Source organism: Eublepharis macularius, chromosome 19, assembly GCF_028583425.1.
Source record: "Eublepharis macularius isolate TG4126 chromosome 19, MPM_Emac_v1.0, whole genome shotgun sequence".
NCBI lineage: Eukaryota > Metazoa > Chordata > Lepidosauria > Squamata > Eublepharidae > Eublepharis > Eublepharis macularius.
Genome location: NC_072808.1, coordinates 18,689,038 through 18,704,599, shown reverse-complemented (window position 1 = coordinate 18,704,599; position 15,562 = coordinate 18,689,038). Strand labels below are relative to the sequence as shown.

Below are 15,562 nucleotides of genomic sequence, written 5' to 3'. Positions count from 1 at the left end.
ACGAATTAATGATCTTTTGAAGATTAGAGAGACTGAAAAAATGTATAGATGGAAAAGTAGCTAACTATGGTTATTTAAGATTTAGTATAGAATATGTATGAATGTTAGACCTTTTCAAATAGAAAATTGGTATTTATTCCTCTTTATACATTGATATTCTTATTTCTTTCTTTCTTATAATTAATTCTAAAACTTTAATAAAACTCTATTTTAAAAACTTGCTCCTGGACTCAAATTTCTACCACCACAGACCAGCAAATGAAATGAACAAAAGGGGTTGTTCAAGTTCAGTTTGGATTCATTACGATAGGCGAATGCACCTTCCACCAATCCGAAGCTTTCCAGATGGTGTGGAAAGCTTGGCCAGGCAGACTTCACTCAGCCTGCTTAGCTGTTGCTTCATTGAGTTCCTTTGAATCACACCCTTTGCAAGATTGATCTCTTTGTTGCCTTTTTTGTATCACTGTAGCCGTTTTACAGGCAGTGGGAGAAGGGGAAAGCAAATGGGGTCTCATGTCTATGGCTGAGAGCCAAGCTACAAGTGATGCCTGACAGGTTGGACACTTGTCAGCTTCCCTCAAGTTTTGATGGGAAATGTAGGCGTCCTGGTTTTGCAGTCTCCATTTAATTGAAGTTTACAGAGCAGCAGTCTATGGGAGAGAGAACATGTGGTCGGGAGGGGAGTGCAGGCGTTGTGCTCTCGCCGGGCGCCCCCCTTCCCCTCTACTGGGTATGGGGGAGGTGGGGTTCTGTAAACTTCTATTAAATGGAGAGCCAAGCTGCAAGACCAGGATGCCTACATTTCCCATCAAACTTGAGGTAAGCTGACAAGTGTCCAACCTGTGTCAGGCGTCACTTGTAGCTTGGCTCTCAGTTTCAGTAAGAAAGCCAGGGCTTCTGTCAATGCTGCATTCTCCCTTAGGCACCTTCTAGAGTTCTAGTGTGGCTTGGTTTGGCTTTGCCCAAGAGGTCAAGTAACGATCACTCTATATCGCAGAGCCCACAACGGCTATTCTCAAAAGGTACTTAAACCAGCTCTTGCCCTGCGGGTTTCCCCATACCACATGCTCACTCTACAAGAAAGCAGAAAGCAGGTTGGGCCACTTTTAATCTAGAACAAATCAATGAGAGGGGGTGGGGAAAATATGTTGTCCGTCTTGGCAGATAAATGAATCAAGGCCCTATTTTTGCTCGAGAAATCCACCTCCCAGAACTAGCAGCTAAAGTATCTGAGGCTCTGAGATCAGAGTTCCGTTATACTCACTGGTTGGCCTCAGCGAAATACTGGTACTCCAAATATGCTCTATACCCAAGTTTGCAAGCAATGGCAAACCACCTCTGTTAGGCTATTGCCATGAAAACCCCACCAAAATGTAAAAAACAACTGTTGTCGTGATATGCTTACTGTATAGAATATTTTATGCCACAATAAAAGTAATTTTATACAATTTATACAAAATCTCTTTATATGTAATGTTTTAAAGCATATATTCCATTATGGTTACATGTGTGAAAGGCAACACATCAAAAACACTTTTGCAATAGGCAAAGTGCCAAGTGCTAAGTATATAACAATTTTCTTATATATATTTTTTTCTTATATAAAGTGCTTGTGCCTATAGATGACAAATTAATGTCTAAACAAGTAACCAATTTTATAATTCAAATACAATCTTTCTTAATGGTGCAATATATATCAAAGTTCAAAATTCTTTGTAGGATGATCCAACAAGTAAAATTCTATGTAAAGAGTAATAACTGTGACGGGAAGCCGGCAAATTCACCCGTTTCAAAAAATTTCTCAATATGTTCCAACACCATCAGCAGCCATTCCATTTAAGGCGCGTCCACTCTCCATCACCAAGGTGTAACATGCGACAATTTTCTCCTGGACCCTCAATAGTTCAAAACCCAGCAAGGCAGCCTTCAGAGTAAACCCTTCCTGAGCTTTTTCTTCTCAAAGCAAAGAAAACGCTGGCCAAGATCTCTAGGCCCCACCTGTAAGTTAAAGCAAAAAGCAAAGGGAAAACCTCACTGAGGAATACAGTAAATTGAATGCAATACTTAAAATATGTTCACAACTCTTGATTGTGATACTAATATATAAAGGGCTCAAGTGCTATAAATGAACTCATATTATCATAATATACTTCCTAGAATCCTGATCCATATTGATATGAATACAATAAATATAAACAAGTACTATAAATACATTAAATACAAAACACATCAGTTTAAATAAACACTGGCTGAACAACCATCAAGAGTTGTGAACATATTTTGAGTATTGCATTCAATTTACTGCTGAATTGCAACTGTTAACAAAGCTCAAGACAATGCATCCACCTGGACTGAATCAAGACCCGGACTTCCAATCTCATTACTGATGCTGATTTCTCCACACTCATCACCCCTCTACATACCCCACTCCATCCAATCACGCCTGTTATTGTCATTCACTGGCTATTATCATCCGGCTTCTATAACCATTCCACTTTCCAACATATAAGGACAGATAGACTCACATTCTAGTATCTGAGGAAGTGAGCTGCGCTCAGAAAGCTCATACCCTATCCCAATGTTTTTAGTCTTATAGGTGCTACTGGACTCCTGCTGTTTTCTACATTCAATTTACTGAGTGTGTTCCTCGGTGAGGTTTTCCCTCCGCTTTTTGGTTTGGGTTCGTGCCTAGGCTGCTTCTGCTAGTTTTTGAAATTGCCACCTGGAGGTTGGCAACCCTGTGGCGCACTGCGGACAACTTGATGGCGGATCTGCCCCCGCTCCCCGGCGCCAGCCCACCTACACTCGGCCTGCTCCGCAGGGCTGTCGTGCGTATTACGCACCAAGGAAGGGCTGGGCATGCACGGAGAGGCTGCGGCGCCTGGATGCGCCCAAGCGGCCGGGGCGCGGGCGAAGCGCGGCGGGGGGAGCGGAGCGGGGCCGTCGTCACCTGCGCCGCGCCGCGCCACGCCACCTCGGCCGGCTCAGGTGGAGGCCGAGCGCCACCTGCGCCGCGGGGCGGAGCCCAGCCCAGCCAGCCGCCGCGCCCGGCTCCCCGCCGCGCCGCCGCCGCCGCCTGTGCGCCCAGCCTGCCAGCATGGCCCTGGACCGCGGCAGCAGCAGCAGGTAAGCCGGCCCGGCCGGAGCGGGCGCGGCGGGCCGCGGGGTCCGTTGGCCCTGCAGCAGCAGCGCCGCTCCCGAGCGCGCGCGCCCGCCCGCCCAGCCGGGTCACAAAGGGGCCGAGGCCGCCTTCCGGAGACGGCCGGGGGAGGCGGGGAAGGGGAGGGGGCGCCGGGACGCCTGGGAGCCCCCCCGAGCCCCCTTCGCTGGAGGGTTGCCAACCGCCAGGTGGTGGCTGGAGATCTCCCGGAATTACGCACGATCTCCAAGCTACGGAGATCAGTTCCTCCGGAGGAAGTGGCAACTCGGGGGGTGGCATTAGCTCCTACAGGGGGTCCCTCCCGAGGCTCCAACACCAAATCTCCAGGAATTTCCCAACCTGGAGGTGGCCACCTACCCAGACCCGGAATGAACTCGGAGATGTGCTTCCGACGGGGCTGGTGGTGGTCGAGTAGCCGTTTCCCCCTGAGCTTCAAGCAAGAGGCTGTGGGTGGGGGGAGCACAAGATGCTACCCCACAGTGTGGCTGGGTGAGGTGGCAGACCACATGCACAGCACGCAACGCGCAGCACTCCCCCCCCCCCCAATCTCTTTCTGGTCTTTTCTCAAAGTTGGAGCATTCTCTCCCAACTACATCCAGAGCAGGGAAGGGGGGCAGTAGATGTTTGGTCATAATGTTTAGATGCAGAGGTCTGAAATCCTGAATTTTTAAAACACCAAATGTATTGGGGTGTGTGTGTGTGTGTCACATTTTTGTCGGATGATTTGCCAGACCGAAAGCCCTGCCAGGGCTCTATTTGGGTTGGGAAGTTCCTTGTCTCTATCCTCTGTTCCTTCTATTAAGTCAAAACTGTGGTTCGCCCAGCCAAGGTGTTTGATGGGCAAAAGCTCTCAGGTGGAAACTCACAAGTTGCTTTGCCGGGCCCGTGCGATGAAGCAGAGGGTGGGGGCTTTACACCTAGGGCATTGCTATCCATCACTGAGCGCCTTTGGTTGGAGATAATGGTAGGATCGGAACTCAGGATCATATATCTGCAGAGCAGCGTGCTCTCCTGCCCTGCTCCCAGCTTTCCACTTCTGGAAGATCAGAAAGGGATGACCTTATGCTCTGCCTTGGAGAATCCGGCCCTGTTTGGACAAGGTGGGGCAGATGTGCTGGCACAAGGCCCTTGCCAAGTCTATATTTGCTCAGTGTTCATTCTCAGGAACTCTGTGCTCACTGGAAGAGCTCGGCAGAGCAAGTATGTTGGGTAGCCGGTAGGTGACTCTGATAAACAGAGAGGCTGGACCTTCCCTTGTTGCCTCAGTAGGAGGGAAGGAAGCCACAAGCCCCGGGGCGTTTCCCTGGTAGTGGGTGCAAGGATCGGGGAGGAATTAAAACTTAGCCATGTATAAAAGCAAAAATTAGCGTGACTGATCCAGGTGCATTGAACCGGGGGTCTGAGTTCAAATTGTACCTTACTTCATTTGATGGTGAGCAAGTCATTCTTTGCCTATTTGTAGAATTAGCCCAGTAAGGTTTCTGTGCAGTTGATTAGAGGATAAAATTAAATAGGCAACTGTTTGATTTTTAATAACCTTAGCCATAAGACCGTGCATTGAAAATCTAGCATTCTTGGGCGGAGAGATGACCTTTGTCACTGAAAATGCTGTCACAAATTATTTGTGTACAAAGAGTGAGTGTACATTCCGAAGAGTGCGCTCACATTGCTTTTGGGAGGACTGTGCTTTTCCTGGAAGAAAGAGTTTCCTTATTGTGTGCTGCAGAAGAATGTGTTTCTCTGGTGACTGACTTTTGGATACATTGTTTTCCACTCCTTTTAAAAAAAATTATGTTATATACCTTATTCATACCCTGACCTGGATAGCCCAGGTGAGCCTGATCTTGTCAGATCTCAGTAGCTAAGCAGGGTCAGCCTTGGTTAGTAATTGGATGGGAGACCTCCAAGGAAGACCAGGGTTGCAGAGCCAGGCAATGGCAAACCACCTCTGTTAGCCTCTTGCCTTGAAAACCCTCCAGGGGTTGCCATACGTCAGCTGTGACTTGAAGGCAGTCTCTACCACTCCACTTCAATTACAGTCTGCCTTTCTCACTGAGACTCCAGGAAGATACATCATTATAAACAATGCAGTAAGAACAATACAAAGCAAGCAACCCAACCGTGAATAAAAACGGGTTACAGAATTAGAGGACAATGCACTAAAATGTCATAATAATGCAAATAATATAACAGAGCCAGGGCTTCTTTTCCGGGAAAAGAGGTGGTGGAACTCAGTGGTGGAACTCAGGACCGCAAAATGACATCATTTTGGGTCAGCTGGAACAAGAAGGGAGTTTTTAAAAGTTTAAATCACCCTCGGCGAAAATGGTCACAGGCCGGTAGCCCCGCCCCCTGATCTCCAGACAGAGGGGAGTTTAGATTGCCCTCCGCGCTGCTCGGTGGTGCGGCGGCACAGAGGGCAACCTAAACTCCTCTCTGTCTGGAGATCAGGGGGCGGGGCCACCGGCCATGTGACCATTTTCAAGAGGCGCCGGAACTCCGTTACACCGCGTTCCCACTGAAAAAAAAGCCCTGAACAGAGCTGAATTGCAAAGCTGGCAAACAGTGCCAGAAAAACGATGTCATAGAAAGAAGAAACAAGGCCATGAAAACAACATACATTTCACAACCTTATTCCCTAGAGTAAAAATTGTCCTCCTGAACAATTCTGCTTTACACATTCCGCAGAATGGTAAAAACACCGGAGCTTTCCTGACCTCCGCAGGCGGTGGCAGCCACCAGAGAGAATGCTTGGGTACCGGCAGCTGTCATTCTCTCCCCAGTTCTGTAGTGAGTGACTGATGGAGTCCTTCGAGTCTTCTTGTTGTAATCTGGAGTCAATTAGGACTATTAAAAAATGTTCAGCTACAATAACAAAATAGATTCTGTGCACCTCAGAGTTAGATGTTGATGTAGCCATGGAAGTTAAACTCTATTTGGGAGTCTTTATTCCCCTGGTTATGTGGCCTGCCAGCCGTCATTGCTACATTCTGATGGACATGTGGCTTCTATCCGTTTGCTCATCTCTAGCTCCCCAGCCAAGTCCAGAGATTCCCATATGAAAACCCCCACATCGTCTCTCCTAGAAGATTCACCGATGAGATGCCACTCCCTGTTGTTGCCTTCTTGTGTCCTATTCAAGGTGCAGGTTTGGGGCTATAAAGCTCCAAAGATCTTGATCCTGGCGTACTTCAGAGATTATGTCTGCATTCTGTTATTCCAGTGGGATAGCAGAAATCCATTAGGAATCCTCTTCGGACTCTGCCATTTGTGTTTCAAGCCTCTGTACCAAAGTCCCATAGAGATTTTTGCCCCACTCGTTTCTTTCTTTTGAGATTCATCCTCAATATATCTAATTCTCAACATGGCCAGATATGTGGATGCTTAAATCCGGATATTGGAGCCATGTACAGACAAGACAGATCTTTCTACAAACTTGGAGTAAAAAAAAAGTTTGCAGAAAATTCTGAAATGGAAAAAAAGATACATTAGCGATATGTTTGCTCCTCCCGTAATAAAAAAAGATACATTTGCTCTCCCCGTAATAGAAGCAGCACTTGTAGCTTTAAGAAATAAATACTCTCGGTGGCCATTGCAAGGCAACCACAACAGTATTGGTAGCCTTCAAGCCTAAATTTCTGTCAGTAAAAGGCAGGTGGAGCGGAACGCCCTTTCCAAGCCTGTTTTGGTCTTAGATGGAAGAGTCATAGGGGCCAAACCTACCAGCAACCACGGGATGACTTGAATTGCATGTCCCACGCACGCTCAACTTCTTGCTACAGTTCAATAGCAGCCACCTCACAAAAGCCAGTATAGTGTAGTAGTTAGAATTTCAGACTGGGATCTGAGAGACTCAGGTTCAAATCTCAACTCTGCTATGGAAGTTTGCTGGGTGACCTTGACCCGGTTACACATTCTTAGCCTAACCTACCTCACAGGGTTGTTGCGAGGATAAAATGGTGGCGAGGAGAATGCTGTAAGCTGGTTTGGGTCCCCATTGTGGAAAAACGTGGGGAATAAATGAAGTAAATAAATAATAAATATAGGTGAAGATGGGAGGCAGATAAAAGGTAAGTTGGTGAAGGAGAGAAGTAAGCAGGGACAGGGAAGAGGATATGGGGGGGTTGCCAGGAGGAGGGTAAGAGGAAATATCAGGGGAGGGAAATACAGGGGGAAGTGAGGTGCCCCCTGCAAGTCCTGCTTCTGGGCCTGGGGGTTTCCACTGCGTAATTGGGCCATAATTTTCCCGGGTAGAGGCTGTCAGGGGGAAGGAAGGCGAGAAAGCTGGAGATGGGGGGGAGGCAGATAAAGCTAGATTGGGGGGTGCGTGGGAAAGAGAGAAGGAAGCAGGAAAGAGGAAGAGCATATAAGGGCTGCCAGGGAAAGGAAAGAGGAAATAGGAGGGGGAAAGTTAAATAAGATACCCCTGCAGGTTCCTGCGGATCCCTAGCTTATGAACCTGTAAATCTAATCCATTTCCAGAACTAGGTTCCTTTTTATTTTTTAACATTTAATTTTATTTGAAAAACAGAAAAAAATACTGTTCAGTATGTGCTAAACATAATTTTTTGTTGGTTGATTGATTCTGTTTATATTCTGTCCTCCCCACGAATGGGTTCGTGGCGGATAACAACCATAGTTAAAAGCAACAATAAACTCATAAAATACAGACCATTCAATTCCATTAAAAAAATTACCCTGTATGGCAGCTATACTACACACCCCATGGGGTGGAGGGGAAACCCGATGAACCTATGCTGAATAAGTTACGGCTTAAGATTCAGAGGTTTTAGAATGTATCCCATTGATCTGGCCAGACTGGGCCACCTTAACTCCGTATTCCATTCGTTCCCAAGACACTGCACATGATATTTATTAACCAACCTCAAATATTTATAAACAAATATTTTTTATTTGCCCACTTTTGCTGGACGGCAGTATTTACAATGACCACATTTGTTGGTATCCAAGCAAGGCCCTGCGGCGCTGAGTGTTTCAGGGTCTACTCCACTTTTGGAAGCTCTTATTATATCGGTGCATTCTTAATGGCTGACGATGAGCAGGAATGAAATGCATTTTAAGCCAGTTACAATAGCTTATTTCATGCGAGTTTGAAGTTGTTGCTGTCAAATGTTGCTGTTTGGCCCTGGAAGACAGGATCTAAACTCTGGCCATATTTCCCTGACTCCCTGTCCCCCGCAGTTGTGGTTCTCAGGACAGCTGCTCACGTTGACCAAGTTTCCCCCTTTGCAGCCATGCCTGACGATGCTTACTTGGCTCTTCTTCATGTGTGTCTTCCTCCTCTGCAGCAGCCCTTTGGAGGCCGCCCTGGCCGAGTGCACAGAGGCCCTGAATTGCTTCCTGCATAACCAGTTCAGTGAGAGCCTAGAGATGCTTCAGCCCAGGTAGGTGGCGGAAGGCTTAACACAGCCACATCCAGGCCAGGCCTCTCTGGTCAATGGCTAGAGGTCTTGGTCTGTGTTTAACCCCTCCCTGTAGCATTTTGCAACTGGAACTCCCAAAGAATGTGATCACAGTTTATACCAGTGAACAACCATGTGAGAAAAAAGGAAGAGTGTGGGAAAGTGGGTTCTAAAGGGTGGTCAATTGATTTGCTTAACTTGACCTGTTCAGGGTGGAAATACACGTTCTGAAGTACCTAGCGATGCACAAGTGAACCTCATTTCATGTGTCCCCCTTCCCACTTGCCATGCACTCTCTCACTAAGAATCTCTCCATATGTTACTAAGTACCTAGGGATGCTCAAGTGCAGGATTGTATGTCTAGTCCTCAATTCACATGCAGGCTGTTCATGCTCAATGCATGCGAGTACTGATTTCACGGGAGCTCCCTTTGTGTGACTGTATCTGCAAGTGATTCTGGAGGGCAAAGCGCCAATTCTGCTCTGTTTTTGCTGTAAGAACAAGTACTGCAGTGCAGGCTCCTTTGAATTGCCAGTTTGCATTTCTCTAAGATATGAGAAAGTGTCAAGATCTGCATTTCTATGAATGGATGTGGGGGAAACTGGGATACTTTTAGCAGTAGGAGGAACTGGTGTGAAACATGTGAATATACTCATGGGAGCAAATGGAAGTGTGACTGTGCAAGCGAGTGTATGGAAAGTTGGAGGGGGAACACATGAAATGAGGTTCACTTGAGCATCCCTAGGTACTTAGTAACATGTAGAGTCTCTCAATCACACTTGCATTTGCTCCCCTGAGTACCTTCACACATTCAATATCAGTTCCTCCTCAACCGCTAAAAGTATCCCATTTATTGTGAGGCACCGGTGATTTCCATTCTTCCCTTCTGATAACAGTGTGATTTGAAATTGATGCAAACTGTTGCATTACATTTCTATAAAGAAATAGCTCTGGCTATGCCTTTCCTTGCTACCCCTCCCCTCTGTAATCTTTGACAAGGAAATTCTCTTGTTTACCTCTGCCAAATTCCCAGTTTTCCCCACCTCCCACATCCATTCATTGAAATGCAGATCTTGACTCTTTCTTACAACCTTAAAGAAATGCAAATTGGCGAGTCAAAGTAGCCTACAGTACTTGTTCTTGCAGCGAAAACAGAGCTGAATTGGTGCTCTGCCCTCTGGACTCACTTGCAGATGCAGTCATACAAAGGGAGCTCCCATGAAAGTGGCGTGCACGTGTGCCGAGCAAGACGCAGTCTGCATGTGAATTGAGGACCTCTCATAAAATTTTGCACTTGAGTGTCCCCAAGTATTTCGTAATGTGTATTTCTACTCCCAGTCTCTTATGCTTTGTAGTCATTTTTTTGACTGGCTGGAGAAGAAGTATTGAACTCATCAATGATAAATAACACTAGTAATAATATCAAAAGTTAATGTAAGAACAAGTGTTGGGGCTAGGAGTGGGGACTGGAAGCTGTGTATTTGTCTTGGTCATGGCATCTCATTTAGCCATAATAATTTTGAACTTTTTGGCAGAAAAGATTTCCCGTAGGGCTAGAAGGTGTTTTTGCAGGGTGGGAAATGAAAGCTAAATCTCTGGCTTCTCTAGAATCAAAACCAACCTGTTGCATGTCTGTATTTGCTAGTCTTTATGCCCACAACCAAGCAGCTGTTTCTTGTAAACAGATGTTTCCTTTATTTAAAGTTCTACTATACAAGATGAAAAGAAGTGATGGGGGTGGGGTTAGTTAACTTCGTTGTCTAGGCCAGAGTGTAGATGGTGAGTTTACAGGAAGAAGTACCCAGAAATCTAACAAGTAGCTAGAATCTCCCTTGCTGTTGTAGCTCCTTACCACAGAGCATACCTGGATACCCAGGAGATGGGAGATGAGGCATGGCAGAGAGAAAGGGATGGCTGGAGTTTTTTCTGATGTGGAAACAGTCCTGAGGCTGTGAGTTTCCCTACCTCAGCTGTATGCCGCTGGCTGCTGCTGGCAAGTGTAGAGAAACTGATGCTGAAGCCTGAATTTTGCAAGAAATATTTATTTATTTTCAAAAAATTTCTCTGCTGCCTCTCTATGGAAACCAAACAAACTGAGAGAGTTACAGTAAAGCACTGAAAAACACATAGGCAATTCCCACCATAACCAGCTCACTCTTGAGAATATGGCATGATTTTTGTACTTATGACTCCTTTTGCATATTTATTGTATTTATGACCTTGTATTCTATATGTACGAGCCCTGTGGTGCAGAGTGGTAAGCTGCAGTACTGTAGCCCAAGCTCTGCTCACGATCTGAGTTCGATCCTGGCAGAAGCCGGGTTCAGGTAGCCGGCTCAAGGTTGACTCAGCCTTCCATCCTTCTGAGGTCGGTAAAATGAGTACCCAGTTTCCTGGGGGGAAAGTGTAGATGACTGAGGAAAACATCATGATGCGACGTCCCTCATGGGTTAGTAATGACTCGGTGCTTGCACAGGGGACTACCATTACCTGTTCTATATGTATTGTCTTTGCACTTTAACACTTACGTAATTGTATTGAGGTCTAAATGGAAGAATTTGGCAATTGCTAAGGAATAGGTGTTTTGTTAGTATGTGTATGTACTTTACACTTGACTTAAATGATTCTTTAATGTTAATGTTATTTTTGCATATTCTCAGGGCTTTTTTTCTGGAAAAAGAGGTGGTGGAACTCAGGACCACACAATGATGTCACTTTGGGTCAGCTGGAACAAAGGGGGAGTTTTTTAAAGTTTAGATCGCCCTTGGCAAAAATGGTCACATGGCCGGTGCCCTGCCCCTTGATCTCCAGACAGAGGGGAGTTTAGATTACCCTCTGCACCACTGTGTGGAGGGCAATGTCTTGTCCTCTTGAACTGGACAAGATTCTGGTAGCTCCTGTAAGACTAACAAAATTTGTGGTAGGGTCTGAGCTTTTGTGAGTCACAGACTCACAGCTCACTGTCTAGGGTTGCCAGCCTCCAGGTAGTGGCTGGAGATCTCCCGGAATTACAACTGGTCTCCAAGCCACAGAGATCAGTTCACCTGGAGAAAATGGCTACTTTGGGGGGTGGACTCTATGGAATTATGCCATGCCAAGGTCCTTTCCCTCCCCAAACCCCACTTTCTCCAGGTTTCACCCCCTAGATCTCCAGGAATTTCCCAGCTTGGAGCTGGCAACCCTAGTCTTTCTCAAGAAGAGAGAAGAGGGAAGCTGTGACTCATGAAAGTTCATACTCTTCCACAAATTTTGTTAGTCTTATAGGTGCTACTGGAATCTTTCTCTACGCTACTGCTCCAGACAAACACGGCTACCCGTCCTGATCTATCCTCTTGACTGTTCCATTATGCTACCATTCCAGTCCCTTTATTAAAATGCCCTCTTGAACATTTCTATTCTGCACATCCTGCAAAATGACAAAAGCCTTGGGAGCTTTCTTGACCTTTTCAGTCAGGCCGTTCCACAAGGGAGGAGCCAAAACAGGGATGCCCGGGTATGGACTGTGGCACGTTTTGCCCATTTGCGGGGGGGCATCCTCAGAAGAGTTTGCTCAGATGCAGCAAAAATTAATACAATGGGAATGGCATGGAATATTTATTGGCTGTAGAACCTGTTTATTGACTTTGTCAAAATTGAGTTATTAATGATTGTGTTTATATTTTGTGTGAATTTAACATTTATTTCCAAATAAACTGCTTTGAGCTTAGAAACAGCCTGAACTACTGTGCAGATTAGGGGATGGGCTTTTCTTTTTTTGCCTGAATATGCAAGCTAGAAAATAAATGCTCTTGGGCTCCAGATTCCCTACCTCTGAGTGGGTAGCTGCTGCAGAAGTAATGATCAAAGGCGGAACATGAAAACGGGAGAAAGAAAAGGAAATTATATTTTTCCTGAAAGCAAGAGCACAGCATTCAGAATTGTTGCTATGGCTCCGTAAAGTACAAAAAGATTTTTAACAATACATTTTTTTCCTCGGTGTTCTTTTGTAACCAAGTTAAGCTGCAGTGCATGGATTTCAACCAGCATTGTCAGCGAAACAAAGCTGGTTAGAACCCAGATTCATCTGTTAACTCGTAAGAACATCGGAAGAGCCCTGCTGGATCAGACCAGAGGTCCATCTAGCCCAGCATCCTCTCTCGCATAGTGGCCAACCGTTCACTCTGGAGGGCCAACAACAGGGAATAGGGGCTGAGGCCTTCCCCAGGTGATGCCCCTTAGCACTGGGTTCCCTTTAGACACCATGGCTAGTAGCCGCAGATAGATGTATCCTCCTTTGAGTCTTAAAGTCATCTATGTCTGTGGCCATCATTACATCCTCTGGTAAGGTTGCCAGGTCCCTTGACTCCCCCAGTGGGAGATTGGGAGCCTGGAACTTACCTTGCTACGTCCCTGGGGTTTTTTGGCGCGCGTATGATGTCACTTCCAGGAAATGACGTCATCACGTGGGTCAAAGGGTGGCCTGGGGTGCACTCCCGAGCTCACAGAAGGGGCTGTATTGGCCCTCTGCGGGGCATGATTGGCCCAAAATGGGCCCACTGTGGGGCACAATTTCGTTCTCCTGCGCTGGCCAAGTAAGTGGGTGGGGGGAGAAGGTGCCCTTGAGTTCTAGTATTTTGAGAAAAGGAGAAGAAGGTCTTTCTGTTCATTCTCTCTACCCCGTGCATCATTTTATAAACCTCTACCCAGACTCTTTAGCCTTTCCTCATAGGAATTGTGCTCCAATCCTCTACTCATCTTGATTTCCCTCCTTTGAATAATCCCCTCTTAAAGTCATCTATGTCTGTGGCCGTCATTAACTTTAACTTTAATTGAATTTTTATACTGCCCATCTCCCGAAGGACTCAGGGTGGTGTACAGCAAAAATAAAACATACAAATATAAAACAATTGGAATATGAAATATAAACGTATTAAATATAAACATATTAAAATAATTTAACTCAGAACAGAGGATTACATCCTCTAGTAGGGTTGCCATGTCCCTCGACACCCCGGTGGGGGATTGGGAGCCTGGAACTTACCTTGCTGCGTCCCTGGGTTCTTCTGTCGCATGTGTGCGCTCCCAGCTTGTGTGATGACATCACTTCTGGGAAATGACGTCATCACGTGGGTCAAAGGGTGGCCTGGGGCGCACTCCCGAGCTCACAGAAGGGGCTGTATCAGCCCTCTGCGGGGCATGATTGGCCCGAAATGGGCCCACTGCGGGGCGCAATTTGGCACAAATCGGGCTGTTGTGGGTGCGGGAGCACGCTGCACCACCCGGGGGGCCTGCTGCGCTGCCTGGGGGGCGCCTGGGGGAGCGTGCCCCTGTGCTGGCCAAGTAAGTGGGCGGGGGGAGAAGGGTAGAAGCAGGGGGTCCCCTTCCCCCGGGCAGGAGAATGGCACCCCTATCCTCTGGCAGTGCACTCGTAGAGTAAACAAGTATTTCTTTTTGCCCATCCTGAATCTGCTGCTGATCAACACCATTGGGTGCCCTCAAGTTCTAGTATTTTGAGAAAAGGAGAAGGTCTTTCTGTTCACTCTCTCTACCCCGTGCATCATTTTATAAACCTCTACCCAGACTCTTTAGCCTTTCCTCATAGGAATTGTGCTCCAATCCTCTACTCATCTTAATTTCCTCCTTGTGTACTTTTCCCAGCTCTGCTATGTCCTTTTTGAATACGGTGACCAGAACTGCCCATTGTATTCCAAATTAGGCTGCGTCATAGATCTATATATGGGGGCGTTATAATACTGGCGGTTTTATTTTCAGTCCCTTTTCTAACCAACCACACCACAGAGATTGCCTTTTTCACTGCTGTACAACAAAATAGAGCAACACGGTAATGTAATTGTCACAACAGAGAATCTCCCGTGTGGTATTATGTCTTCACAATTGTTTTAATAAAGGATATATTAATTGAGTACTGTTTCACAAATTTGTTTATACAGAGTAAGGGATGTAATAAACAATTTGTATATTCTTTTGTTTCTCTTGACACAACCATATACTACACCATATATTGCAACCTCCCTAGACCTCAATTATACAGGCATCTTATGCGTTCTAAAAACAATTCATTAAAGTGTCCCGTGCTCAAAGTGCTATCATGGATGTTATTAAAGTGCAATTGCTTTTGGCATCCTATGACACTATTTCTCATATAGAACTCGATTTGCCTTGCATACAGGTACAATACAGGTACAGTATAAGGGTAATTCCAGACACTGTGAATGTCACAGATCAAAAAGACCTATAATCATAGGTACACGTAGTTGGTTCTGTGACTGCATTCTCTAACGGACGGTCCAGATCCTTGTAAGGTCCGTTTCCAAGCTTCTTTCTCAAAGAGCACAGATGCTGGAAAATACACATAACAATATAATACATTCCCAAATTTTAAAACATACAATAGTATATTCATATTACAATATACTCACTCAAAGATTCATCATAGTTAACCTTCCATATCCCTCTTTGATTTGTCAATTACTTCCATTTGTGTCCCATTGACTAACAGCTGTATTATCTACAGAAAGCCATCCACGCCCTAATCACACAATCTCCGTCCTTAAAGTAACATTGTTATTATCCCAGAAAGCAGGTGTAATCGTTGGCTATATTTAAGCCATTTGGCATAAGAGTGTTGAGTTTATATATCCAGAACGTCTCCTTTTGATGCAACTCCCTATTTGCTGCTATGTGTTCTTTCTTCCGAGTTTTAAATAAAACGGTGAACAACATTTCCCTTTCACTATGCTTTTTTTCTAGATAATGCTGGACCAAAGGAGCCTCTGCTACATTATTCTTAATCCTAGACTGATGTTCACTGAGTCTCGTTCTAATGGAACGTGCAGTACTTCCCACATACAATAATCCACATGGGCATCTCAGGGCATATACCACTCCTTCCGTGCCACAGTTAACAAATTCTTGTGTGGTTTCAATTCCTAGTTGATTCAAGTCTTCTGTGGTCTGATCTTTAATATTCCGTGTCAGA

General features: G+C 45.7%; 1 protein-coding gene across 1 annotated transcript in view; it reads left to right on the top strand.

Annotated features, from left to right (window-relative positions):
* Positions 1-3,062: 3,062 nt before the first annotated feature.
* The window catches only part of LOC129346352 (tetratricopeptide repeat protein 39A-like), a 46,291-nt gene continuing 33,791 nt past the window's right edge, over positions 3,063-15,562 (top strand). Inside the window, exons 1-2 of the mRNA XM_055003702.1 lie at positions 3,063-3,126; positions 8,470-8,565. Of these exons, the coding sequence (XP_054859677.1) occupies positions 3,098-3,126; positions 8,470-8,565 (125 nt within the window). The 5' untranslated portion in view covers positions 3,063-3,097. The remainder of the gene's footprint in view (positions 3,127-8,469; positions 8,566-15,562) is intronic.